The 27,290-nt window shown below is 38.8% G+C and overlaps 4 protein-coding genes and 1 pseudogene across 5 annotated transcripts; 3 read left to right on the top strand and 2 right to left on the bottom strand.

The window, feature by feature from the left end:
- The first annotated feature begins 318 nt into the window (after positions 1 to 318).
- LOC5510900 (SEC14-like protein 2) lies at positions 319 to 8,744 on the top strand. Its single transcript, XM_032380113.2, has 15 exons — positions 319 to 538; positions 1,653 to 1,722; positions 2,170 to 2,213; positions 2,284 to 2,346; positions 3,260 to 3,353; positions 3,768 to 3,862; positions 4,091 to 4,166; positions 4,364 to 4,383; positions 4,839 to 4,899; positions 5,104 to 5,187; positions 5,651 to 5,757; positions 6,495 to 6,640; positions 6,952 to 7,228; positions 7,321 to 7,393; positions 8,322 to 8,744. Exons 1-15 carry the CDS (start codon positions 482 to 484, stop codon positions 8,429 to 8,431), a joined length of 1,377 nt encoding a protein of 458 aa, XP_032236004.2. The 5' UTR covers positions 319 to 481; the 3' UTR covers positions 8,432 to 8,744.
- On the bottom strand, positions 8,505 to 27,290 carry LOC5510899. The gene is made up of 9 exons (XM_032380109.2): positions 26,408 to 27,290; positions 25,582 to 25,684; positions 25,045 to 25,113; positions 24,035 to 24,174; positions 23,202 to 23,270; positions 22,857 to 22,944; positions 22,324 to 22,453; positions 10,707 to 11,077; positions 8,505 to 9,434 (listed from the first exon to the last, which is right to left on the bottom strand). The coding sequence occupies exons 1-9, from the start codon at positions 27,251 to 27,253 to the stop codon at positions 9,196 to 9,198; spliced, it is 2,055 nt and encodes a 684-aa protein (XP_032236000.2). The 5' UTR covers positions 27,254 to 27,290; the 3' UTR covers positions 8,505 to 9,195.
- On the top strand, positions 13,460 to 16,060 carry LOC116617038. Its single transcript, XM_048725947.1, has 3 exons — positions 13,460 to 13,729; positions 15,459 to 15,609; positions 15,923 to 16,060. The coding sequence occupies exons 1-3, from the start codon at positions 13,471 to 13,473 to the stop codon at positions 15,966 to 15,968; spliced, it is 456 nt and encodes a 151-aa protein (XP_048581904.1). The 5' UTR covers positions 13,460 to 13,470; the 3' UTR covers positions 15,969 to 16,060.
- LOC125561747 lies at positions 16,601 to 18,299 on the bottom strand (annotated as a pseudogene).
- LOC5510906 (ras-related protein Rab-8B) lies at positions 18,404 to 22,290 on the top strand. 2 transcript variants are annotated; one of them, XM_032380116.2, is made up of 6 exons: positions 18,404 to 18,627; positions 18,812 to 18,872; positions 19,274 to 19,334; positions 19,845 to 19,922; positions 21,281 to 21,370; positions 21,828 to 21,973. In XM_032380116.2, exons 1-6 carry the CDS (start codon positions 18,492 to 18,494, stop codon positions 21,855 to 21,857), a joined length of 456 nt encoding a protein of 151 aa, XP_032236007.2. In that variant the 5' UTR covers positions 18,404 to 18,491; the 3' UTR covers positions 21,858 to 21,973. The 2 variants fall into 2 exon arrangements, with proteins under 2 accessions (XP_032236007.2, XP_001631360.2); XM_001631310.3 differs by having other exon boundaries at positions 18,409 to 18,627; positions 21,821 to 22,290.

Raw genomic sequence — 27,290 nt, 5'->3', positions numbered from 1 at the left:
CATTTTCAGTGAAGCAATTTTCATGGTGCTTGAGGATATAAATTGAGCTCTTAGACATGAATATGATTTGGCTATCAAAACAATTTTTCAATAAGATTTTTGTGGTCGGGAGGGGGCGCATCACCTGCCCCCCCTGCCTACGCTACCTGTATCGTCTTCTGAATTTGCAAGTTGTATATTTTTATTCAATATGCATCATGATTTTATGTTTGTTGAATTTTATCTCATCAGTAGTATCGACCATGTAGCGGTCAGCGGACAACAAAAAAGCACAGTACAAATCTCCTCACCCCTCCCCTGTGGATATTTGACAGGTGATGCCCTCGCAGTGCATGATTTATAAGGATCGAATGGAATGGTAGCGGGAAGTCTGCAATCGTGTGAAGCATCTCTTAGATTCGTTTTTTTCCGATTCCCCTAACAAATAACGCCATGCAAGAACAAAGCTGCATCTAGACAAATATTAAACCATTTGGGTGATATGATGATTCGAAATATCAAAGACTTGGATGAAAATCAACGGGAGACGTTGTCTCAGGTAAGAATGTTTCAGGGTGATAAAATTGTTGTTATTATTTTACCGCTTGATTTCTGCAATTTACATAGTATTTTCTTATGGCATCGCCTATAGCATAACTGTTTTTATGTTTCTTTATTTGGTTTTTAGGATTTTTAACTTCAATTCTACCTGAACGTGATTTTAGTTGACTATGTTACTTCTCATTATCATGTTCGACTCTGACAAATGAGGCATGAATTTTTAAACTCGCGGCAAATCCCCTAGGCTCTCGATGATCACAATTAAACCATAGCTCCTGGTATAAACCCTAAATAATGCTAAAACATAAATGGCAATCGAAGTTTGTTTTACATGTCCTTGTTAATGTGAATTGACTTAGAACCCCCAGGAATAGCCAGTTTAGAAAATGCAAAACATATGCTTAAAGTTTTCAATTGTCAAAATAGGGGCATTGTAATAGATACACAATATTGTTCCGGTTTTTGCCTGGGAAAAAAGGTAAGGAGTCCTTTTTATAGCATTCAGACTTTCAACTATGTTTAAGTCTTTTTCTTTTCATTCCCATTTTCACTTTTTTACAATGTCCAAATAAGGATTTTTCTAGCTGAAGAGAATATAATTTTGAAGTGATTTGGCTTTAAGACAGGATGTTTTGAATACTATATCTAGAAATATTTGTGATTAGTTAGTCTAGAAAATCCTTCATAGGGAATAAGAAAAAAGGAAAGAAAATATGATAAAAGAGGTTGCATATGTTAAATGAGCTGAATACCACAAAAAAGGCACAAATGAGCTTTAGAAGAGTATAACTACAGCTTATTGCCAAATAATCAGTTAACATTCAAATCCATTTCAATATAAGATAACTCCTACCATTTTTATTTCATGCACAAAACATTTGTATAATAAAGAAAAAAACTGTAACAGGAAAAGCTTTTAGAAATTCATTGCCCTATCTTTCAGGTCAATGAACCTATTCAGCTTCATAATTTTCTTTATTGGTTTTTCACACTGTATAGACATATCTAGGAACATCACATAACAATATCATTTGCTATTCTGTAATTACCACTTAATTGGTGTTAAGGCAGATGTCTGTTTTGTGATAAAATATTCTTTTATCTTTTTCTAGCTTGGAAGGAAGATTGGGAGCTGTTTGAAGTTGGATCAGGATGATTATTTTCTGCTCAAATGGTTGCAAGGTACATAATCACAGGAGCAAAGCCAGGATCTCTAAAAGGAGGGCTAAAAAGGCCCCTAAACTAAAACTTTTCTTCATTTTAAATGATTTCTTGTTCATTTACTGTACTTTTTGCCCTCCTTATACCCCTTGATCAATATTCTTGGCTCTTTGCACCACAGAGCTTACTAACCTCTTTCCAATATGAACGAGGGTTTACGCCTTAAAGATCTTGGACTTTGGAAGCATAGTATTTCCCTCTGCACTGTGAGCTGGCGCTTTTCAACTTCACTTGTTTCAAACAGCATCTCTGAAAAACTGTCATTTCGGTTTTTTGCACCTATCTAGGGGTGTTAATTCTTAGCATAGCTCTTATTGAAAGCTGGCTGGTAAAGCAATTATTATTTTAAGTATCAAGTATTATATAACAATATTTTTTTAATTCATGGTAATTTTGTTTACTTTCTAGCAACCAATTTTGATGTCCAGCAAGCAGAAGACATGTTTAGACAGGTAAAATCGCTGTTGGTTTTGGAAAATCGATTCGTGTTGTGTGGCTAATATCAAAACTATATTTTACCAGAGCCTGTGGGTGAGAAAGAAGTTTGGGCTGGAGACCATTCTAGAGGACTACAAACCTCCAGAGGTAACAGTTCAATATTGATTTATCGATGTTATGTGATTCCAAAATTTAAAAAGAAAAAGCATCTGTATCCCACTCCCTTTCTAGAATTTCATCAAAGGTAATCAGCATCAGAAGTTTAATAAGTAACTAGCAGATTAATCAACTATATAGACTTTATCCCTAGAGGCAGCAAAGTGGTCCCAAAAGTGTGTGTGCGCGCGTGGGGGTGGGGGGTGGGGGAGCAGAAATGGCAGGTGGGGGGTTGGGTTTAGAGGGAATCGTTTCTAGGTGGGGGGTACCTGGGTTTGACATCCGATATTGCTGAAAGGAATACAAACAGTTTTAAAAATGAGCAACCGATTTATACATGCAATGCTTGATACATATTTAGGTACATGTAAAAGCCTCCCGTTCATCTAAAAAAAACATTTGCTCAGAAATTTTTGGCGGCAATCACCCCCCATTTTGCCCCTCCCTGTCTGGCACCCGAGGGGGTGGGGCACTGGGGGCTTGTGCCACCCAATATTTTAAAAAATTATAAGGTAATGACCAGTGGGGGCATGGCTGTGCCCCCAATATTTTTTTTAATCTCTCTGTATCGTGCCCCACCTATTATGTGAGGCCTGCTATGGCTATATACCCCTCAAGCTCAATTTGCAAAGCATATTGCTAGCACTAGTAGTTGGGAATAGACCCTATGAACTTATAGAATAAAGCTATATAGTAACTATTTTATTTGATTCTGCGAGTTGCTTATAAAAAAACTCAAAACAATTTTACCCTAATTTTTTTTTAATTGATACCAATCTTAAGTGAAGATAATGTCCTCTTTTGCTATCCATCCCATTTCATGTGACTTTTCTTGCAATTTCTTATCTCTTTTTCTCTCTTTTTGGTTTCTAAAAATAAATGTTCACTATTTCCTCTGTCTCAGGTTTTAGAAAAATATGACCCTGGTGGATTTTTTGGCTATGACAAGGAAGGATTTCCTATATTCATTGACCCTGTTGGAAAGATAGATTTTAAAGGTAACAAATGCATTATGTCTTGGGGGACACCTCCTAGAAAAAGTCAAATATGCTGTATAATAAAGATTTGATATTGTAGTATAGAAGACAGTTCTTTGCACCTCTTCCTAAGAGAGTGTTTATCAAATACCCTGAGGGAGGGAGAAAAGGTTTTGACTTAAAATGTCAGAGCCCACCCCCCCCCACCCACCCTCCCACCCCTAATTTTTTTCCCCAGCACAAGGGCTCACGAGTTGAAAAAAAAGGAGCAATGATAGAAAATCTAGAATAGCATTTTCCCTATTTTTACATTCTACACGAGCTGTCATAGATGCTAATGTTCGTTTTGAAATATTTGTGAGAATGTGCACTGTTCTTGATGATGTTTGGTTGACTGTTTGGTTGAATACTTGTAATGCTGAGTGTTATTTCAAGGCCTTTTACATTCTGCAAGAAGAGAAGAAGTTCTCAGATTCAAAGGAATGCACGCAGAGCAGGGAATGCAGCTTGCTAAAGACCAATCTAAAAAGGTAAGGCATTTTAACGACTGCCATGGTGATCAATAAAATGAAATATGATTCAAAAGATAGGTACAGTAGTAGTAAAAAATAATGACAAGTTAGAGAACTCCTACCATAAAAAGACAGTGAGAAGATAAATAAAAAGATATATAAAAACACACAAACACAGAAAAGAACATTATTTTTCCTAGACTCATGGCCACCACAGCATCTTTCCTTTTTTTGTATGTTTCTCAGTTGGGGAAACGGATTGATAAAGTTGTTACCATTCTGGACATGGAAGGCCTTGGAATGAAGCACCTTTGGACACCAGGTAGGAGCAATACATTCCCTGTTGCTAAAAAAATTCAGTTTGGGAGAAATGGAAGGAAACGATGTGCAAACACAAGGAATGGCCCCAAGCTAGACAACACTCTTTATAGTTTCAAGGTTTATCATCTTATTATCATCCACGTTCAAAGCTTTTATTCCCCTACTTTGCATTCTAACTCTCTTTATTAACCTTTTCAGGTGTGGCTCTCTTTAACTCCGTAAGTTATCTTAATCATGTCTAACACTAGTCATATCTTTGCATCTCCCACAAACCCTTTTCGTTTCACAAGCTGCAATGATAAGATTGATATCATGCCTGGCGTAGTTGTATTCTCGAGCCACTCAATACACGGGGTTTCAAATGATTATTATTTTTGTTGTGGTGTAAACTTCACTCTGGGTACCCTGAAGGGGTGAACCTGCCTTTAAGCCAGTTAAGCTCAGGCAGATCTCAGGGCTTTCTTTAAAAAGGCATTAAAAATTATTCTGATTAACCATAACGTTAGGAAAATGTGGTTAGCAGGCTTAAAACTAAAAATGGCCGAGAAAAACGCCCTCCTTCAGCTGCTCATGATATGCTGTACAGATATTGCTTAATGAGGGTATCATGGTCTAGGGTATTCAGCTCTATGAGTGTGAATAAGGATGTGAATAAGAAATTATTTTTTTTCAGGTCTTGCATTTTTATGAGAGTAACTATCCAGGCTACTGGAAACAGATTTTGGTAATTAAAGGTACGATTGTTATTCTTGCAAACAGTTCCGAACTGAACCTTCTTGGAGAGAGCACATGGAGGTGTAAGAGGAGCTAGCTTGTGTTCCATTGATGTGGACGTTTTTAAATGCATAGTACAGTCTACTACTTGATTGATGGATCTTTTTATTCAGATTTACTGATTAATGGTTACTTATTTGTGATTTTGCTGCGATGTATTTCAGCTCCGGCCTTGTTTCCTGTGGCATATAGTTTAGTCAAACCATTTCTGAGTGAGTACACGCGAGGGCAGATCAAAGTTCTTGGATGTAAGTATTGCTTTTCTTTTATGCGATTATTTTAAGGTAATCCTAAAAATAAGACATAGACATAAACGGTCATGATAGAATTATCAGTTTGTAGAAAATATGTCTGCATGTTTGACCTTATTCCTATCCATCTGAAATAGATTTGGTAAAAATGGTCTTAGACTTACAATCCATCACTTGTAGAATTTTGGCTTATCTCCCCCCCCCCCCTGTGAAATTATCGACCGTAGCACTATTCCCCCCTGCGGATTTTGCCTCTTGCCATATCTCCATGTGCAGCCCATTTTACCCCTCCCCTCCCTCTTCCCGTTACCATGGCGCCTTATCATAAACGTTAAATACGAGGAACAGCATGTGCCGTTATCTCGGTCTGGCGCGCAAGGTTGAACCTAGACAGTAGTTTCTTAGCCATTATCATAGAACATTAAAAACTCAAAATCTGATATCACTCTTTTACCATCAGCTGACTGGAAGAAGGAATTGCAGGAATACGTCGACGAGGACAATTTACCCGAGTTTTACGGCGGCAAGTGTCGTGATGAAAAGGATGACCCGAAATGCGCTACAAAAGTAAGAATGAGTACCTAATGGGGCATTGGGTAGCTTTTTATCTTGTGACGACGTCATGTCCAAAAGACAAAATCATGGATGGCATCACCATGGACACAACGTGACGCCGTTGAATGAAAATGCTCTGGAGGTCTCATTTTATCTTGTCTTCACCCGAAACAAGCAAAGGATACTTATAACCCCCGCAATTATCGGTATGGAGTGTCTTTCCATGAAACGTAAGCTGTCGGCCCGATGTCTTCTCAACCTAGTCACAGGCGTTTGGAGGAAACGATCTGTTGGCGAGATAGCCCTTTAACGCTTCTTCACGGTTCATCTACTAGAACAGGAAACATTGTCACATTGTATGTTTAACCTGTAAAAGGGTGATTACGTGTTACCTCTTTCTAATAGAGAGGATAAGTTTAAATAAGTTCATTAGCTCTTCAGTGTAGTTTCAAATGAAGCTACTAGAAGGAATATTTTTTTTTTTTTTTAGAAAACCTCCAAGCCTTTCTCTGAGACTTTTGATTGCTCTTGGTGCTTAGGAGCAACTGCAGAATACCCGTCCACAAAGAGTTAACAATGAGACTTCAGACCTCGATTTCCATAGAACGAGGCAGTAAATATAAGGAAAATGCAATTAAGTGGACGGGTATTCTGCAGTTTAGCCGGTGCTTACCCTATGTAACATTGTTTTCCAATTGTTCCGACTTCCAAGTCGAACATAGTGTCTGTGGTGTGTTTATCTATCGTAGATCTGCTACGGAGGAGATATTCCCGAGTCATTTCACGTGGCGCAAAAGCCGTTTGGTGAGGCTGAAGGGACAAAGGTGACGGTAGTCGAGCGAGGCAAGATCCTTGAGATCAGAGGCGATGTCACCACTTCAGCCACAACGATAAGGTCAGTGCTTCACAAGACTTGCAGCAGAGCCCTGAAAGCTGGCATACCTTTATAGTACCCCTTTAAGGTGAGTGCTTCACAGTTCTGCTTGGAATACCTTTAAATTACCCTTTTCAGGTAAGTAATTCAAAGTACTGCTTGGCATACCTTTATAATACCCTTTTAAGGTAAGTAAATCACAATAATGCTTGGCATACCTTTATAATCCCTTTTCAGACTGCTTGGGATACTTTAAACCCTTTTTGTTGTCACATTTCTTGGTGTGTAAAACATTAAACTTAGCATATAAAAGTTGGATTGTGTCTTATCAGGTGGGACTTCCGAACGAAAGAGAACGACGTCGGGTTTGGCGTGTTTTTTGCCCCACCTCCCCCACCCTCGCCACCAGCAGAGTCCAAGTCAGACAAGCCATCTTCGCCTATTAAGGAGACTCCCGTGAAGAACGTACCGAGCACGGCGTCTGAAGAAAGCACCGATGAAGAAAAGAAATCGTCCGAGAACGGCAAACAGGACGTTACCAACGGCAAGGACAACGGCAAAAACAATAGCAAAGAGAATGGACATCAGGAAAATGATTTAGAAGAATTGGTGAGTTTTCGGGCTGTTGGACATGTTCACGAAGTTGGTTTTAGTTGGTTAAAAAAAGTACCCGAAAAGTAACTTTGTATGATTCTCCTCAGCTTCCAATTCAAAGAGTGGATAGTCATTTGATTCCTGAGCAAGGGTGCTTTAAATGCGACAAGACTGGGACGTGTAAGTAATCATGACGTCGTGATGTGTAACATATTAGTCAAATGCGACATGACCGGACTTGTAAATAGTCAAATGCGACATGACCGGACTTTGTAAGTAATCATATGCGACATGACCGGACTTTGTAAGTAATCAAATGCGACATGACCGGACTTGCAAGTAGTCAAATGCGACATGACCGGACTTTGTAAGTAATCAAATGCGACATGACCGGACTTGTAAGTAGTCAAATGCGACATGACCGGACTTTGTAAGTAATCAAATGCGACATGACCGGACTTTGTAAGTAATCAAATGCGACATGACCGGACTTTGTAAGTAATCAAATGCGACATGACCGGACTTTGTAAGTAATCAAATGCGACATGACCGGACTTTGTAAGTAATCAAATGGGACATGACCGGACTTTGTAAGTAATCAAATGCGACATGACCGGACTTTGTAAGTAATCAAATGGGCCATGACCGGAATTTGTAAATTTAAGCTATAAATCAAGACAAGGTTGAAAAAGTATGTTGTACGCCTGTTAAACAGAGTAGTTGCGCTGAATTTTTTTAACGTTAGCTCTTCGTCGGAGGAAATAAGCCTTGTGTTGACTCTTAGCATGTCTACACCACGCCTAAGCAGACCATCTAGTTTTTCTACAGCGTTGTCTGTAGTCTTTTTAGTTATACTATATGGTTCCTGGCGCACTGGCGACTCAGAGTTTCATAGTGTTACCTAACAGTTCAACTCCCTTTATAGTTCGTTGCATAGAATTTATTCTCATATGCCCGCATTCGGAAGAACAAATGTACCTATATCTATTGGTATTTCTTGTTATACAATTGTGCAAAATATAGTCATGTGGCAGTTATGTGTAAAACGTCAAATCCCTTATTCAAAGGTGGTAATGCTAGGTAATATATATTCTACTCTTGGTTTCAGATGTTCTGCGATTTGACAACTCTTACAGCTGGATTCGAAGCAAGGATCTGGAGTACAAGATCGAGGGTCTTGCTAATATGTCTCTAGTCACTGTCAAGGGGACCAAGTGACCGTATACAATTGAACACTAGTTATTTAAAAATGTAAAATACAATAGCCATAACGGTAACAATTACAATAAGATCTCGGGATTCCATTTATTCTTTGAAAATAACGAGCGAGATTGCTTTATCAATTTTCTTTCTTACAAATCCAGCACCCATATGTTATGACTGTCAGCGTTGTATGGAAATACTGGATTATACTGCGTTGTCCTATGTTATGGTTTTATGGGAATGTAAAGGGTATATTCTGGGTGTAAAACAATAATTACGACCATACCAAGTAACTTATTTCAAATTCAGTAAACGATAATCTAAACGATGTTTGGGTTTTCTGTGTAATGCTGTCGCTGTTTAATTGCAGTAGAACTGCTGTGCCCAAATCCTGTAGGCTCTAGAATCACTTTCGAATCGAAAGGGCTATATACAAAATGCGAAATTCCCCTTGTGGTTTGAAGGGATATTGATGTTTTGAACAGAAGAGATAGCGCTCTGAAGTTAGAAGTATTATCCAAACGTTATAATGTAGTAGGACACAAATATGATATTGTATCACGGCCTTCAAGTACGAGTTGAATGCCCTGGCTTAAACGTTAGACTACCTCCATCAAAATGCCGCAGATAACTAGAAATACAGCCTAGTCACAAGCGTAGTCACAAGCGTTTTTTACCAAGGTGTCTGATTGGGTATCTTTTAGCTGTTCAGAGATGTGACGTCACTGGAAACCCCAACCCTGTAAATTGGTGCTACAGAGTATTGGTGCCGTGCAAATTCATTCTTGTGTTTCGTCAACAGGGCGTGCTCGCTCAGCTCTCATTTCTTTTAGCTTGTCAAGTAGTCTCTTTCTGTTATTTTCTCTTTCCTCTGACGTCATTTGGTCCCAGTCCTCACTGCTCAACTCTCCTCCAAAAACCGCCAGCTCAGCTTCCTTGTATTCCATCAAGTTTCGACGGTTGCTTATAGCGACCTTTCGCTGGACCTCTTCCTTTTGAATGTCAATTCCGATTGCCACTAAAATAGAGTTTTTTTTTTTTAAAAAAAACAGTATTTTTACTGACGTATTTATAATGGTGGGTTCCCTGCTAGCAGAGGCCTCTTTTCTTCGTATTTCGCTGGGCTGGAGTTCGCGAGGAAAAGATACCTCTGCCATGGGTAGAAACTGTTTTCGTTGCGCATGTGTGAGCGTTTCTTAGCGACCGTATGACGTGCCAAAACCCGTACCATCGCGCAAAAGCCGTCAATATGCTAATTTTTGTCGCAAATTATGAATCAAACTCCGGTTAGTTCTCCTCTTCAAAAAAAAAACAACAACAACAACAAACAAACAAACAACTGTTTAATTTCAATCACCTAAAACGTCACTAAAAAGATTGAACAGCAAACACAGCAAAGACGAGTTTTGTCTTGTTTGTGTGATAACTTCCAAGACATCTGGGCTGGCGAGTTTCTTCAATGTAAATATCGCACAGTTGGACTCGAAGAAAATGTTACAAAACTTTTTGGTAAACTTAGAATAGCTAATTCTAGAAGAATATACAAAAGCTGTAAACGGTAGATTGACTCGTTAGTCAAACGAGAGAAAATTCTGAATGAAGACAAGGCATTGAATGGCTTCTTTTATAATTCGTCGCGTGATATTTTTACGGAGGACGCCGTTTCGAATGCGGGCTTATTATCCCACAGCGGATATACGCTTCACGCATGCGCTAGTCATTGTGGGCTCAAATAGTGGCCAGTAATTAATGAACTGAGCATGCGCTCTGGTTCTCCAGTCCACGATCGTGGACGGCGGTTTGATCAAACGAACTTGCGACCCATGGCAGAGGTATCTTTTCCACGCGAATGCCAGAAAAGCGAAGTACAGAGAAAAGAGGCCTCTGCTAGCAGGGAAAATGGTGGGGTTTTATTTACATGAATGTGCATTTGATCGCGTCATACTTCAAAACACGCTCAACAAACACATTTACGGCCAGGGGCTGGTCCAGGATCTCCACAACGGGAGGCACAATCTCTACCCCCTCGGATGCGCTTCTGACCTTTAAAAAACTATTTTTAAAACAAATATTCATTTCACTTACGTCTGCTTCAATTCGAGTAAAAAAGGAAAAAAACACCCCAGGCGCGTACCCAGGATTGGCTGAGGGGGGTGTGTAGTCATTATAGGTATCATATGAATAAAGCATAGTATTTGAAGATTCCTTAACCCAATTTTCACAGCCAAGGGGGGGGGGGGGGGCACCCCCTCATCCTGCTTTGTACGCGCCTGTTACTTATATTACTTACGCTGCTCTACGCCGGCAATGGACCTGCACACCAACTGTCTCAGTAAACCCTGGACCTCGCCCTCACCCCGACTGGGCGGGGGCTCCGATTGGACCGACCGCGGGGTAGGGGGGAGGGAGGTAGAGCGAGCGACCGAGGGAGATGCAGCCACACCAGTTAGGTCGGTGAGTTGCTCTCGGAGGCGACGGATCTCTTCTGCCATGTCTTGCTCGACATCATACCGCGCTCGGCGCTCAGAATGAAGAGCGTTTTCAAGCTCAGCGATCTTCTGCTCCTGTGTTGTCTTCTCCTGGTGAAATGTCCTTCTTAAGGCGTCTTCTTTGGCTCGGAGCTTTTCTTCCTCTTTATGAGCTTTTCTTAGCTCTGCTCTCCTGAAAAAAAACAACAACAACTAAGGATTCTTTTTTACTGTTGATAGATAAGTATAGCTATAAATTTACATATTTTGTAGCCTTTTGTTCATTCATTACAATGGACTAGTTTTGGCAAGTAAAAATCAATCACTCACACAACCAATGGTTTCCAGAATTGATAATCTATATTAGAAAACAACAAAAAAACACTACATCACTACTTTTACTAGTAGTTTTTATTTTAACAAATTCCATCTATAAATTACTATTTATCAGGGGCGGATTTAGGAGTGGGCCGAGCACCCCCCCCCCCTATTTTCAGATATTTGACTTAAAAATAACAAAAAATATAAGGAAATCCACGGAAGAACATTGAACCCCCCTTTCTTGAAACCCTTACTTTGCCCCCCCCCCTTTCTGGAGCTCCTGGATCCGCCCCAGGCTAACAATATTATTACTTATCAATCTTTATCTTTTGATTTCTCAATTGTTATCAAATTTCATCAATCAGACTATCAATTGTTATTAATTTTTCTTATCATTTGATAATCATTTAGTAAATTGATATCAACTATTACAAATTGATGACTCTAAGATGCTAACCATCATTTTCATCAATTAGTTGCGTCGGGGGTCGAGAGATAGGAAAGCATTATGAAAGGATACACTTTTATTCATTTCCTGAATCATGACAAACGCAAATGCCTTGGCTTGACACATACCGGCCATGACCCTAAATTCATTCCTTTTCAAGTATATAAAATATTACCATCGTAACCACGTAACACGGCAACAGTCAGAACCAAAACCGTTAAAACGACAAGGCATTATTACATACAGCTATTTCAATAAACGTTGTCAAAGAGCGTTCTGCCGCACGCGCCCATACCGCGAGGTAGTATGGGTAATATATGTTGTTTCAAGCTCTGCCATCCTTCACCACCGACACGAACTTCGTTGAACGCTATCAGAATGGCAGTACAGTCTGATAATTTTCGAAAAATATATCTGCGCGTCCTTAAACAATGAAACAAAAGCAGGTTTGACACCTATCCCGTAAGACTAAAAGAAAACCTGTTGGCAAAGTGCCTGAACAAAATAGGGACACAATGGCAACGCGGACGCCGACGGCAGAAAACAATGTAATTTGATTCAGAATTCAATAGCAGCACGTGGAAATGCGTTCTGTCTGATACATTTCAGCCGTTTCCCGTAAAACCACAAACGTGAAAACTCGACGTTTGCACTAAAAACTCCACTTACAACTTTCGCTGCTGAAGAAAAAATGTCCTTATTTCTATCTGTCTCTGACAGATAATGTTTTGCTTAATGTTTTGCTTATTCCATTGCAATTAAATTATTATTGATTGCCACGCGCGAAAACATCTTTTTCGAACGCGTTGTCCTAGCCGTCGTCGTCGTCCTTGCTTAAGGTACCTAATAGGAACGATGACGGTGACCGACTGCAGGGAGAACCCAAAAAGCTTTCATACTTTGCGCTCAATTCTAAACTAGTTTAGATAAAATTCACTCGTTTATGTATTCCCCCTAAAAACTATAGTAAAACCTAGAATCTTTTTTCTAGCATAGCGAACAAGGATAGTCTAGTTTTCAGCGCACACGTTCCCGTTCTCACTACACCGTGAAACTTGAAGTTTTCACGTTGTCGTTTGAAGAAAAACGGCTGAAATGTATCAGACAAAATCAATTTCAGAGTATATTTCACGTCTGGCTCTTTGAATTCTTAATTGTTTTCTGTCGTCGTCTTTCGCGTTGCCGTTGTCGTCCTTATTTGTCCCTATTTATATTTTTCAGATACCTTTTACAAATGTACGCGGCACATAGAAAGAAATGGCGCAGTGTCTACGAAAGATAATTCAAGAAACTGTACCATCCAGATAACTCGCCAGCGAAAGTCTTCACTATAAGACTGCGGCATAAAAACCTGGGGCCGGTTCCTGAAAAGAGGATTAGCTTATGCCCGGATTAAGCGCTATTCTAGGCATAAATCCACTATGCTAGGCATAGCTATTCCGGGCATAAATATCGGTTCCTGAAAGCACAAGTTATGCCGGGAATAGCTATTCCCAGCATAAATGTTTAATCCCTAGATTAGCGAGTGGAAAACCAGTTTTGGCGGGAAAATACGGCAACGCGCGCGCGTTTTTTTTTTTCTTTTTATTTGCGGGAAACCTGTGTAAACAAACGTTGACTTCCTCGGAAAATTTCCAAAAGGCACGCTTAAAAAACAACTAAAAATGACACAAAATAGCACCGTGGAGGATACAAAACCAGACAAGCGAAAGCGAAAGCCAAATTTTTCTCAAAGAGAGTTAAACGTCATCACCGAGAGCGTTGAGGCCAAAAAAGACATATTGCAGTCTACGTTTACTAACAACCTTACAAACCAAATGAAGCAGAAAGTGTGGTTGGACATCACCGCAAAGGTGAATGCCGTGGGTGTGGCTTACCGCACTGTGGAAGAGGTCAGGGTTAAATGGAAGGCGCTGTTCAGCGTGGCAAAAAAGGAATACTCCGTTGCCAAGAAGGGAAAGCGGCAGACTGGCGGGGGTCCGCCGCCGAAGGGGCCCTCCGAAATAAGCAAGCAAATAGTGGAGGTTTATGACAACACGCCGGGGTTCTCCGGGATCGAAGGAGGGTTCGAGACAGGTATTATTTGTGTTTTGAATATTATTCATATTCATGATACAGTCATGTGATTATGTCACGTTACTCTACGCGCAACGCCTGTCGGAATTTCACACAGCCATGTTTGTATAACATTACAAACGGGGGTAGAACGAAGCAAAATCTCCAAACATCAAAAAGAAAATCTAATATATCGCCTGTCTCTGTAAGACTTACGTCCCGAAAGATAAGTATTCCTCTGCTAATAGTTGAACACGTATTATAATCCTTAAAAGCATTAAGTGAAGTCATCTGTTTACGCAGGGATGTAGGAACTTTTTGGCAAAACACAGTAACAAGTGGTTTTCTCTACTGTGAAATGAACGGTTCATTCTACCTCACCAGTTCGTCCGAACGAAAAATATTTTCCTTTTAATTCTCAGCATAACTATAATCAAATACAACAACTGATAAACATTTGGGTGTTTGTTTTAGAACACTGTTGACTTATGTCAACTACTAACAATAGATATTACATAATTCTACATACCGAAGCATGACTTGTCATGCTACTCTGACATAACCTTACATAACGACATAACGACACACCTTCGAAAAAAAATGAAGATTAATTTCTCTTGTTCTACCAGTTTTGCTGTTGATTGTAGTGTTTAGATAAGTTAATGCCAATCATGTAGTTTGAGCTATCCTTATATGAAGTCCCTTTTTGTATTTTGACATGAAGGCCTCAACTTCAGGCGATATTTCCAAACATATCTTATCAAAAGACCAGTCCTTAAATTGAAATTGGTTGATAACCTCAATGAATTGATATCGATTTGATTGGAAGTTCGATAATAATTTATACTCAAACAACCCTGCATTAGTCTGTCAAATATATCGATTACATCAGGAATTTTCAAAAGATAGACTTCTAATTGTGCCACAAATCGAAAGCTTCACTTGAGAAACCCTTTCACTTGCTGTATTATATGAAACATTTTCTCACCCTGATTTCGCATTTTGCAAGGAGTTTCCTAATTATATAAGCATATAGTGAAGCACCGAACTTCCCTCCTTGCACCTATAGTCTTGCCAACAAAACCTGTGATCTTCGGAATTCCAAAAACATGAAGCACTAAATATTTGACAATCCAGGCACGTAGCTAGAATTGCTGGAGGGAAACTGTGCAATGGTGATTCCTAAGAGAAATACATCTTTACACACTCTTTTTTCTACAAAGACCTTTTTTTAAGAATGCTGTGTCGTATTTTGTCTGTATGGAATGTGTAGTTTATTCAAACGTCATCAATAAAGAAATCAATATTTCTTGACTGTCTCAATTGAAAAATCGATAAATATCAATTGACCTCCAAATTTTTTTGCTATTGATTATGATTGATTGCCGATGCATTTAGTTAATTTTGTCGACTAGAATCAATTAATGTAGATTATTGGTTCTATCGATTGAACACACCGGGCATGAATAAAGCAAATAACTACCTGCAGACAGCTATTCATGATTTTCCTTGTTGCTGTTGTCTGACTTGATTTAAAGCACAACCAGTAAGGCTGGAACGCCTGAGCAGAATGTTTATTGTCTTGTGATGAATCAGAAGTGAGAATTCAACAGACTCGTACTACTATTTGTTGAAAAAAAATGCATTCCATGCATTTCTGCTTTTCACGGTTTTACTGGTGACGCTGTAAATGCATTTCTCTCTAAATTCAATGTGTGTGCTACTCTGATGTCTTACTTTATTACTGTAGGAGAAAATATCTACCAAGAACTGCTGGAAACATCAGAAGATGTAGTGGGTGATGAGTTCCCCACAATTGCATTTGATGATATTGTAGAAGAGCCAACTATTGCTGTCCTTGCTGAAGCCCCTGTCCCTAAGAGTAATAAGAGAAAGAAAAGGTACACTGCAGATGATTTACTTACCCTGCAGTGTGAAACTCTCCAACTGCAGAAAGAGTATATAATAATGAAGAAGGAGAAATTAGCTCAAGAGTTAAGGGTCTTGAAAATGACTAATTCTCAAGACCTTTAACTCTTTAGATTTTTTTACAAGCTGTTTGGAATAGTATTCTTAGGGTTTGGGATATAGGCTCTGAGCAATGATGTCATGCTTGAGGCTATTTCGGGCAAGTTAGCCATGTTTGGATTTCAAAGAGATTCAGTGCATTGCTTTCGGCTAGTGAAAATTGTAATCTTGATTTCTTTTTTTAAGTTTTAAAATAATGTTGACGGATCTAGTCAGAATGGCATGGCAATGAAAATCAAACAAGCAAGTGTAAATATAAAGCAAAGTCTCCAAGAGAGTGAAGTCTACAAGACACTTCACAGGATGACATCTTCCATTTAAAAATAATGAATAAAAGCCTTAAAAAATACTTCAAAAACAATGACAATTATACGTAAACTGTACAGTCAACAAGAATATCTGAAGTCATTTTAAAACATATTTTTTGGCTAGCATTGAATCTATTTAGAACTCTTCGGGCTTACTTTGTGTCATGATCGGTGCAGATAAAAGTTATCATAAATGTTCAAATCGCAGGCAAAGTCAATGCAAACTCTCAGTGTATACTCTAGAATAATTTGAGAGCCAAATACCTTCATGACACAGTGAGAAAGTTTTACAGTATTTAAAGTTTTGACACGATAGTACAGCTTACCATGGTCCCCAACTTCCAACTCCCTTACACATGCCGGCAAGAATCCTTAGTGAGTATTGCATTTGAAAATGCAATCTTTTTTCAAAGCTTTTGATGGAATTTGCAGATAGAATTTCATCTTTTATTAATAATGTATTAAGCCTAACGCCATAAATTGACTGTAAATTTGCAGGTGACACCTGAGTTTTATCTAATTTATATTTTGTCTGTTTCTTTTTTTTGAAAAGAAATCAATTTCCCTCCATTGTAATTCATATTCTTTAGAAATTTACAATCTTATAGTCTTAAATTTACAATCTTTAAAATCTTATAGTACCCAATCTTTCAGTCATATGGGTATTTTTTTTTATTATAAGAAGCATTCTTTGACATACAAACTTGTAAAAGTAGTCCATCATTCTAATAAACTATTGAATACATTAAAAAAATATTAAAAATAATTCTGGCAAATGTACTCCCTGATCCTTAGCCCATCCTCTGGTCCCTCATAGGGGGGTACCTCTGGCTGATCATCCTCAAAGACAACCCCACGGGGAGGATTATAAACATCATTTCTTATAATAGCAATGTTGTGCAAAACCGCACAAGCCCCTATTAGCAGGGTTGCCTTTGAGGGATCCACCCTGATCTCTGTATGCATGAGATGGAATCTCCGCTTAAATATGCCAAATGTCTGTTCAATCTTCACCCTTGTCTTTCCCAGTGCTTCATTGTAGGCCTCTTGTTTTGGGGATTCAGGGTGAGGGAAAGGGGTCATTAAAAAGGGCTTGCATCCATACCCACTATCACCAATTAGAACACCATCTTCGACGCTCTTGTGCTCCAGCTGCAGCTTGTCGTGTATTCCACTGTCTTGAAAAATGAAAGAATCATGGGCATTTCCAGGCCATTTGGCTACAACATTGGTGAATAGCCCTAAGAGTGGAAAAAAAAAATTAAAAATATTTATTACAAAAGATATTTTTCATTTGTTTGATGAGATGACAGAAAACAAATATTGTAAAAGATAGTTCATTTGAAAGTATTCTTTGATCGTGGATAATTAATAATACAGTATAAAATACAGTAGCTGTGATTATTTGTTTGAGAAAATTCAGTTCTTAATTTAGAAAGGGTGGACCTATTAGGGAGAATGTGGATCTGATTTACTTACAGGGGGCTGATATACCCCCAAAAAGTTCACTAATTGGTCCCACCCCAACCCCCCACACCCTTGTTTATTATGAATCTTTACTCACCTTTGTTGTCACAAATGGCTTGAACGTTGATTGAATGGAATCCTTTCCCATTTACGAAGTCGTTCTCGTTCCTGGGAGGTCCTTGAATGCGAACATGAGTGCCGTCGATGCAGCCTATCACTCCAGGAAACCCTTTTTTTGCGAAAAACGCCTCTTTGATTTGTCTTTTTTCCTCGTCGCTAGGCCAAGCAATGAATTCTTCTTTGTTGGCAACAAGTGCTTTTCAAACGTCAGTAATACACCGTGATACTGTAGACTTTGGAAGTCCAAATGTGTCCCCTATAACCTCAAGAAAATTACCTGAGGCAAAGTACCGAAGAGCAACAAGAACTTGCAAGGTCGGACTCAGTGCATGGTTTCGCTTTGTGCTCCTCGCTAATTGTGGTGAAAGTAAGTCCGCAATATAGCGAATAGAATCGCTATTGAAACGGAACCTCGACTTTACATTTTTATCATTATAGTAATCATCTAATTCTGTGCGGAAATGACGAAACCGACGCGGTTGAGCAGGCCTTCCTGCAAGATTACCAAACAATAACATGTCCGCCATTTTGTTTGTTGCTCGACTTTTATTCCCGGATTAGCGAGTTATACCCTCCTCGCTAGGTGGTATAAAGTTATGCCGATTTTATGCCTAGATTAGCGCTATTCCCGCTTTCAGGAACGCGATTTAATCCTGGTTTAAATTTATGCCCAGAGTAGAGCAGATTTATGCAACATATATTACCCATACCACCTCGCGGTATGGGCGCGTGCGGCAGAGCGCTGTTGGACAACGTTTATTGAAATAGCTGTATGCAAGCCATTTAGTGTGACGGTTATGTCGGGCGTGACAAAAGTCACATGCTAGAAATCCGCAGAAATATCTTCCGGTTTCACAAGCATGAACATGAAACCGAGGAAAAAACAAGATTACTTGCTCAAAGTCCTCCTCATTGGCGACTCAAATGTAGGAAAAACTAAACTACTCCTGACATTTCTTGGTCAAGAGAGCATTGTACAGCAAATGCCGACTGCCGGTGAGTAGAGGATGCAAGGAATACAGGCAAACAATATCAAAGCTACACAGCTACACTATTAGAAAAATAGCGAGACTGGTTGACTTAACTACCGTGTAGTAATGTCGGAGATTGACCGTTTAATATGCGAATCCGTGTTATGCGGAAAACCATGGGTTTAAGGGTCAATGTCATATTTTTTCAGCGAATGACTTCTTGTCCAAGACGATAAAGATAAACAACAGGAAAATAACATTGCAAATATGGTGAGTTATTGGAAGATAGTCTCTCGTTAGATAGATATAATAGCTAGATATTAGCAGCTTATACACACAAGTACATGGCTGTCACGCTAACAAACATTAATATATAAAAAAACAAGTAATACAAGAGTCCAGCTACTTTTAGACTACCCATCCCTAGATAAAAAACAGTCATATATAAATTTAGCGACCTCCCTCTGCTCTGTTATAGGAGGATTTATTAGGTTTTGAAAAGGAGTCTTTCATCAACATATATTTTATCTTTCATGACCTTTTTAACTTTTAAAACCTCAAGCACACGTTTTCTTTCGTTATCAATATATGGAAAGAGGGGGGGGAGGGGGGATGCCAACAAATGTGAGACGGGAAATACTCTAAAATGAACTTATTTTTCTCTACCACAGGAATACCGCGGGTCTAGAAAGGTTTCGCAGCGTGACGACCACATACTATCGTGGTTCCATGGTAACCATATTTCTTGCTTGGATTGCTTCCAACAGTCATAGTTAACTATGCAACAATAGCTAACAGTAATTCTGTAGTGGTGTTCTGTAGAATTTATTTCCTTTTGAAATGGCTCGATCGTGATTGATGATTTTTCAGAAAGGCAGTTGTTTGGTCTTGTCACCACGAATGTGTGTATACACCACGAGAAAAAAGATAGTATCTTTGTCCGCAGTGCAGTTTTGGACAAAAAATGACGAATTGTGAAGGGTAGAAAGCGCTTGAAGAAATCGCACCTTTTCTTTAACCAAAACACACACCTCCTTCGCGCTCGCAACTAACGGTCCTACGTTGCCTGGAGTTACCTTTGTCAGAACTGCCGTCTCCCCGAACATCAACCCTCTAGGTGTAAAATGTAAAAAGCTTGCATACAAAAACACGGTTTACTACCACACTTTAGAATTCCCAAATCCTCAGTCTGACCAATTGTAAGTGTCAGATGGTGCATAGTAATAGCTTGAATGGTTGTAGGGGGTAATTCTTGTCTATGACGTCACGAATGCCAAGACGTTTGACAGCGTCCAGATGTGGATAAAAAACATAAACGAGGTAAGGTGATAGGCTAGTAATATATAACAATCAGTCCCAACGATAGCCAGTGGCGACAGAGCAAAAAAAAAATGGCAAGTTTTCCAAAATAAGATCAAAATGTGTTTTTTTTAATGGATTCGTCTTCGAGATATGAGGCTTGAAGTGAAATTTTCAAATGTTCAAAGTATGAATTCTCCTCGTTTTTAGGGAGAAGTTGGGCTCTGATCAGAAATTAAGCCAACTTTGCTCGTTAATATCTAAATTTCATATCTTCTAAATTTCTTTAAAATTTGGAATTAAGCTTTTTGTCAGAGGAACTCCTTGTATGCGGAAACTTGAGCTATATATTAAGAATTGGAAAATTTCATGCCATTTTTGTGCTCCGTCGGTAGTGGAGCATTGGTCATGGACCCTAAACATTGAGGCCCCATTCCCTGGTCGTATTTGACACGTGGCCTGGTCTTGCCTGTGCTCGGCTTCCCAGCAGTCTTTGCAGCACTCCCCAAAAGTCCTTACCACAGGAAGTCTTTCCGGTGCGATTTCCCGTGGCAATACAAAGTACGCGGTGGATCTTCGAGCATAGGTCTTGCCTAGATCTGGAAAACTGCACTTTAAAGAGCTCTTATTAAATACTTTATCCTTACAGGAAGAATTTTTCAGCGGCGTAACCAGGATTTTTAACAGGAGGGGGCCCAAAAGGACCTTCAAGGCGTTTTCTCCTGTATTTCAAATAATGTCTCTTACGTTTACTGTATTTTTGGGTGCTAGGCCACCCCTCTGGCTACTCCCGTTTTATCTTCAAGCTTACAACTGGCATATTTCCAGGAGCCTGTGTCTGATCCACTTCAAGCAGAAATCTCTCAAGACTAGAGCCCGATGGGAATTTGGAATTCTTCTCTCAACTATTTTATTAATTTACCATTGCCTTGAATTTAAATCTAAATATATAATATCTTTTCTCTCTACCATTCCATTATATCTATTAACCGTTGACTTGAATTTAAATCTAAATATATAATATCTTTTCTCTCTACCATTCCATTATATCTATTAACCGTTGACTTGAATTGAAATCTAAATATATGTGATATCTTTTCTCCTACCATTCCATTATAACTATTAACCGTTGACTTGAATTGAAATCTAAATATATATAATATCTTTTCTCTCTACCATTCCATTATATCTATTAACCGTTGACTTGAATTTAAATCTAAATATATAATATCTTTTCTCTCTACCATTCCATTATATCTATTAACCGTTGACTTAAATTGAAATCTAAATATATGTGATATCTTTTCTCTCTACCATTCCATTTTATCCATTAATCGTTGACTTGAATTGTAATCTAAATATATGATATCTTTTCTAAGAACTCAGACGATGACGTCGTGGTTGTACTTGTTGGTAACGAGTGTCATAAACAGAACAAGCGGGAAGTCACAACAGAACAGGGCGAAGAGGTCAGGACGATAACCCTTGAGCATAGTAAAACTCACAACAAGCAAAAATAACATATGACGGGTACTCACAATGCCCGCCCTCAAATACAACACATATCAAACGCTGGCGGTTTGTTCGGGATTCCCTATATGCAGGGGGTGTAAGGATTTGCGGTGATGTGGTTTTGTCCTAAAATTAGTACAGTTTTTTTCGGTTTAGATAATTCTTTTTGGTGCGGTTTTGCGTTCTTTCGGTTCCTTGAAACAAAGAGCTCTCCCTTTTTTTGCAAAACTCTGATGCGTTTCTTCTTTATTTTTCTTATTTTCGGTGCGGTTTTGCGGTTTTCGTGGCCCCCTTACGCCCCCTTGCCTATGGTTGGCCTGAGACACGGGAGGCTATGGGGAGCCAACCCAGGAAACACATGTAAAAATGCCATTACATATCACTTTTCTAATAGTTTGTTTCTTAAGTTCGCAGCAGAGCACAACTTGCGCTTCAAAGAAGTGAGTTGCAAGAAAAATATAAACGTCAAGGAAGTGTTCCACGAAATGGCAGAGGAAATAATCCTCAAACTTGATAGCACAACAGAAAACACAAGTGGACCGACAATAAGACCTGGCCAAGAGAATCAAGAAGGCAGTAGTTGTTGCTGATAGTGGCTATCATATAATCATCATCTTTTTAACATTATCATCGTCATCAACATCACCATTTTCAACACCACGGCCATCACGATCATCTTTATTATCGCCATCATCATAGCCATCATTATCAGTATTGCCATCACCAACATCTCACTATAGATGCCACAACAAGATTGGAGGTGGGGATATTTCTATATAAAGATGGTAGAAAAGGGAATATTGGAATATTTGTACCAAAATGAGTCTATTTATTAAGAATTGAAGCTGATCATGTGCAATAAATGAATAATATATTATTGGTTTAGATGATTTGCAGTGAGATAACTCACTTTTTCTCTTGGGCTCTCTGCAAGCGATCTGCTTCTCTTTTCTCCCGCGCTGCACGGCGATCCCCAGGGTACTGACGGGGCACGGGTGCATCATGGAGCCACCACGCCCAGGGTTCACAACCCCCAAGAGCTACGTATCACAACAAAATATTGTGTAAAATTTCCCCCAAGTTGTTACAACAAAATATTGTGTAAAATTACCCCCAAGTTGTTACAACAAAATATTGTGTAAAATTACCCCCAAGTTGTTACAACAAAATATTGTGTAAACTTATCCCAAAGTTGTTACAACAAAATATTTTGTAAAATTACCCACAGAACTGTTTTTTGTTTCATAAGTTCTACTGAATTCTTGGGGATTGGGGGAAAAACAGCTGAAGGGGGGGGGGGGGGGGGGTTGGAATTTTTAGGTTTTCTGCATCAAAATCTTCCCTCCCCTCTGTCAGGATATTTAATTAATACTCTCTAAGGTAAATCCGAAGATACGAAATGTCACTGTTATAGCATAATCACAATGTAAGGTGGCTACTCACTGGCAATAGGGTCCACAAGAGGTAACTCTGAACCGCCAACCTCCTCCTCTATCAACTGCCTCCAGCCACTTAGGAAATGGTCATGAACCTAAAACAATAACAATAAGTGGGTGCAGTTCACTTGGGTTTTCTTTGAGAGAAAGTCTGCATGAGGCCCCTAGCTTTGCCCCACACCACTTGCATGGACTATGGAAATGCCTAGCAAATCTCAGAACAACGTTAACTTAACATCATATTTAATATTAAAACAGGGAGCTGTCAGAGAATGGAGACACAACTTCGGGCAACAGCCAATAAGAACTCACAACTTCCTGATTAAAATAAGACAAGTTTAGAATGACTTACAATGTTTTGAAGCTCTTGCGTTTTTACTTCCTTTGCTCCTTGGAAAAGTGCATCTTCTAATTGCCTTCTCTGAATTAACAAAGGAAATGTAATTAAATTAAAGGAAATATATTACTAATTAACCAAAAAATACAAGACCTAATGTAAATTTTTGTTAGTAGATTTGCAATTTTCCATTTGTCATTTGCACTAACAACGTTTTAAAAATATGTGTATGTATAATTATCAACTGGGTTTAATTGTGTAAATGTTAGCATAACTGAATTATAGATATCTACTTTCTAAGGAAAATGGTCACATTGAGCATAACTTGGGGGCTGTCTCCCTGTGGTGAGTATAACTTGTGTATAGGTTTTAAGAGCTCATACCCAGTCCCACTTACTCACAGTTAATCTACAAAACACTGGAAACCCAAGAAAAATGCCAGTGACTAGGCTTGGCTGAGGAACGGACAATTATAAAAAAAATATAGAGAGACAAACGGAAAGACCAAATTCAGTAGAATGACGACAGAAGATGCGTCCAGGCAAAAATATTTCAATACAAAAAGTGATCGCAAAACACATCTATGAATGCTTCTTCCTTAGGAACAGTATTATCTCAACATGACTCAAAATAATGATCCCCTCCCCCCCCCCTAAAAAAAATGAGCAAGCTATGATGGGCAGAAAAAATCGTCACATTTTTTTGGGAAAAACATCTAGCAGCAAAAATGTCCTCGAATTCTCAAGCAACACAAAATTAGCCCCATCAAATATCAAATGGTCTGTCCTTAAATGTATGTAATGTGAGAGTTTAAACACAATAAAATTGCTACAATTTTCAGTTCTTACATTTTTACATGCCAGCAGGTGAGTCTTTAGAACAAGAAGCAAAGCAACAGCAAATGTTGGGATGGATTGGAACTTGGGGTACTTGATGCTAATAACATACTGGTCCCAAATATAGCATAAAACATCCATACTGACATAGCCTAGGGAGAAAAAAAAACATGGAAACACAATAAATATCAATGTACAGACAGAGGGAAGAAAATGTGACCCTCCTTGTATTGTAATGACTTGAATGGTTCCTATAACTCGCTTTTCAGTAGCGGATCTAGGGGCAGGGTTTAGGGGGCTTAAACCTCCCCTTTGGGTTGCCAGAAAGCCATATGTGACAAAAAAATTACACCCTCCCCCTTTGTCACTGAGCCAAACTCCCCCTTTAGCGAAAAGCTAGATCCGCCCCTGCTTTATATTACAACATTTCTGTGTACTCTAACTGCTTGCTTCAGTACAATTCCTTTCAGTCAACAGATGTGGATCTAGCTTTTTGCTGAAGGGGGGGGGGGAATGGGTTCAGTGACAAATGGGGGGGGGGAATTATTTTTTTGTTACATATGGCTTTAAGGCAGAGGGGGGTTAACCCCCTAACCCCCCCTAGATCCACTACTGGTCCCTTGCTCTGAACCTGGTTCCATAGTGAAGTTAATACAAATAAACGTCAATTAAAAAGGTGATGCTGAAGTGGTAATGTCCCTGCACTCCTACTGGCCGCACTTTGGAAAGGTGAGGGGAGCGGAGAGTACTTGAATATAATTAAGGGGGACAAACCCAAAACATGGGAAATGTATGTAATTAAAAATTATAAAATAAAGAAATCCTTAAGAACAGCTAAAGGATAGATTGTTAGTGCGGTCATTCCTGTGCCATATGTATTTGCTTGCGCTGAGAACTAAATGAACAAGAAGTTCTTGACCTCCTACATAGTAAGAAGAGAAGTTATTGTTTAACATACTACTGAGGAAATCTTGTTCTAGGTACAGTATTATATTCCGTACCAAATGGTAATTTTTTCTTACCTACAAACATTGATCTGATGTATGCCCTGACAAGCACAGACAGACAGCCTTGCAGTGTTTGAGACCCATCTATCAATTATAAACACAATAAAAAAAAACAGGCCAGATAATAAGCCAAACTTTTGAATGATCGACCACCATGTCAATGAAAACCATCACAGCCTGTGAATGGGGATACAAATTAATAGGGATATGCTTTAAATATTTGGTGCCATAGTATGATAGGGCCAAGTTAGTAATTTAAACCAGCGGTCATGCGACCACATTCAGTGTTCATGGCAGGGCCTTAAGGCTGCCATGTTTATCTATAGGATTCCTGGTGGATTTAACCCAGCCTGGTGTTGTTTGTTCATTGACAAATTTTTATATCAAACATACATATTGATCTTAAATAAAAAATAGTAACTCAATAAATATTTAATGTAGAGGAATCTACTACTAGAAAAGAGAGCACTTACATATAGACCAGAAAATGAAAGGGATCAATTAATGTATAAAAAATGATTTCTTATGCAAAATAATATGAACATGTGTTACCTTCTGCTAATGCCTTCTGAAGAAATGTTGCTAATTGAAGATCACATTGCTCTAAAAGAGTTGCCATGGTAATTCCGACTTGTTTCAGAGCAGAATGAAATTCCTATAACAAAATGATCATTCTATGTTAATCAATTGGGGAAAGGCAAGCCCCTTAGATGCTTCCCCTGTCTAAGCCTGTGTGAAATCTCATGTCTTTTTGAAAAACACCCCCTGATGAGATCCCCTTTCTGATGTTGTCAATGTTGTTTGTCCTCATTGGCTAATCAAAGAGGAATAGACAAGCAAAATGCAAAACGAGTGTTAAAATGTTTTATCAACCAATCAAACAGAGTGTTCATTTACTGTATACTGAATGACAATCAACCGATCAATCAAAAAAAGAGTGTTCCTTTTCTGTATGCTAAATGAAAATCAACCAATCAAAAACAGTGATTATTTTCTGAACTTTGAATGACAATCAACCAATCAAAAAGAGCATTTATTTTCTGAACTTTGAATGATAATCAACCAATCGAAAAGAGTGTTCATTTTCTGAACTTTGAATGATAATCAACCAATCGAAAAGAGTGTTCATTTTTCTTAATGCTGAAGACAAAAATTTGGGGTGCTTATTGCAGGTTCTCTCTTGTCTCGTTTTCAGGCTCCCTCTTCCTCAGTTCTATTTCAAAGGAAATACTTTTGTTGATCTCTAAACTTTTAAAAGCAACAGAGCACTGGCTGGTGAAACAAAACAAACTGAAACCAAATTACATAGGGGTTATAAGAGATGATACAATCCACCAATTCTGGTTCAATTTATACTTACTACTTGTGAGATACATACCATGGAGCCAGAATCTTTCAAATAAAGGGGTCTGGTTTCCATGAAATTGGTGAAGACCTCAACAAATTGAGCAGTAGCTTGTAGTAACTCCTTCCCATTTTGATCCTTTTTTATGTTCATGTCTGATAAAAACACCTCTATAAAAGGAATAGCAAGCATATATTCTGTGTCTCCTAATGTATGGGACTGATTACTTGATATCTGAGAATAATAAACAAGGCTGGATGTCATCACATCTACAAGGTATGTTTTAGTTTCCATGGACAATGCCTGGAATTTTTGCTCCGATAACAAAAAGGCTTCAGATCTTTGCTTGATCACTGACTCGTGTTGCAAGGCCTGTGTAGATTTAGATTTTTTCTTGAGAATATAGTCGTCATTTATGCTTGGTTTGTCAAGAAACATTTTCCAAATGATCTTCCTTAGTTTTGGAGGCAATGGTCGGTTTAGATTTGAGAACAGTTTGGGTTTTAGACTTGGCCATTTCTGTAATATATTGACACAAGCATCACAAGTTGAATCCATTAAAAGTTGAGTTTTAGTTCTGTCATTGTGCGGACTCATAAGTTCTCCTAATATGGCTTCGTTCACACATCGATCTACTGTTCTGCCAACCATAGCAACAACATCTGTGTACCTGGACCCGTCTTTGACAAGCTTCGAGGCTCGATTAAGAAACACTAGTTTCTCCACGTTTGTAAGGTCTGCAAAGTATGAAACATGATTTTCGGTAAGATGCTGTTGAACGGCTTCGTTTAATTCCAAGGTCAGTCTTTTCCACTCGTCCGTAGCAGCGATTTCGGCTTTTGCCTCCGAAAGCCACTGTAAACCCTTCTTATCCGCCATTTTTGTTTATTCGTAACCACAGGGATACCATAGCACA

This window comes from Nematostella vectensis, chromosome 4 (genome assembly GCF_932526225.1).
Source record: "Nematostella vectensis chromosome 4, jaNemVect1.1, whole genome shotgun sequence".
Taxonomy (NCBI): domain Eukaryota; kingdom Metazoa; phylum Cnidaria; class Anthozoa; order Actiniaria; family Edwardsiidae; genus Nematostella; species Nematostella vectensis.
The sequence above is the reverse complement of the archived record's forward strand: the minus strand, read 5'-3'. Positions and strand labels throughout refer to the sequence as shown.

Coding starts and splice junctions, on each gene's coding strand:
- LOC5510900 (XM_032380113.2), top strand. CDS start 482: ATGATGATTCGAAATATCAAAGACTTGGATGAAAATCAACGGGAGACG. Junction 4,384..4,838: donor GTGTGGCTCTCTTTAACTCC/GTAAGTTATCTT, acceptor ATTTTTTTTCAG/GTCTTGCATTTTTATGAGAG. Junction 4,900..5,103: donor ACAGATTTTGGTAATTAAAG/GTACGATTGTTA, acceptor GATGTATTTCAG/CTCCGGCCTTGTTTCCTGTG.
- LOC116617038 (XM_048725947.1), top strand. CDS start 13,471: ATGAAGCAGAAAGTGTGGTTGGACATCACCGCAAAGGTGAATGCCGTG. Junction 13,730..15,458: donor CGAAGGAGGGTTCGAGACAG/GTATTATTTGTG, acceptor TTATTACTGTAG/GAGAAAATATCTACCAAGAA. Junction 15,610..15,922: donor AGTAATAAGAGAAAGAAAAG/GTACACTGCAGA, acceptor TCTTTTTTTAAG/TTTTAAAATAATGTTGACGG.
- LOC5510906 (XM_001631310.3), top strand. CDS start 18,492: ATGAACATGAAACCGAGGAAAAAACAAGATTACTTGCTCAAAGTCCTC. Junction 18,628..18,811: donor ACAGCAAATGCCGACTGCCG/GTGAGTAGAGGA, acceptor ATATTTTTTCAG/CGAATGACTTCTTGTCCAAG. Junction 21,371..21,820: donor CAACAGAACAGGGCGAAGAG/GTCAGGACGATA, acceptor TTGTTTCTTAAG/TTCGCAGCAGAGCACAACTT.
- LOC5510899 (XM_032380109.2), bottom strand. CDS start 27,253: ATGGCGGATAAGAAGGGTTTACAGTGGCTTTCGGAGGCAAAAGCCGAA. Junction 23,271..24,034: donor ACCTGCTGGCATGTAAAAAT/GTAAGAACTGAA, acceptor TTGTTAATTCAG/AGAAGGCAATTAGAAGATGC. Junction 11,078..22,323: donor CAGAGAGCCCAAGAGAAAAA/GTGAGTTATCTC, acceptor GTTTTTTTTCAG/GAGAGCAGAGCTAAGAAAAG.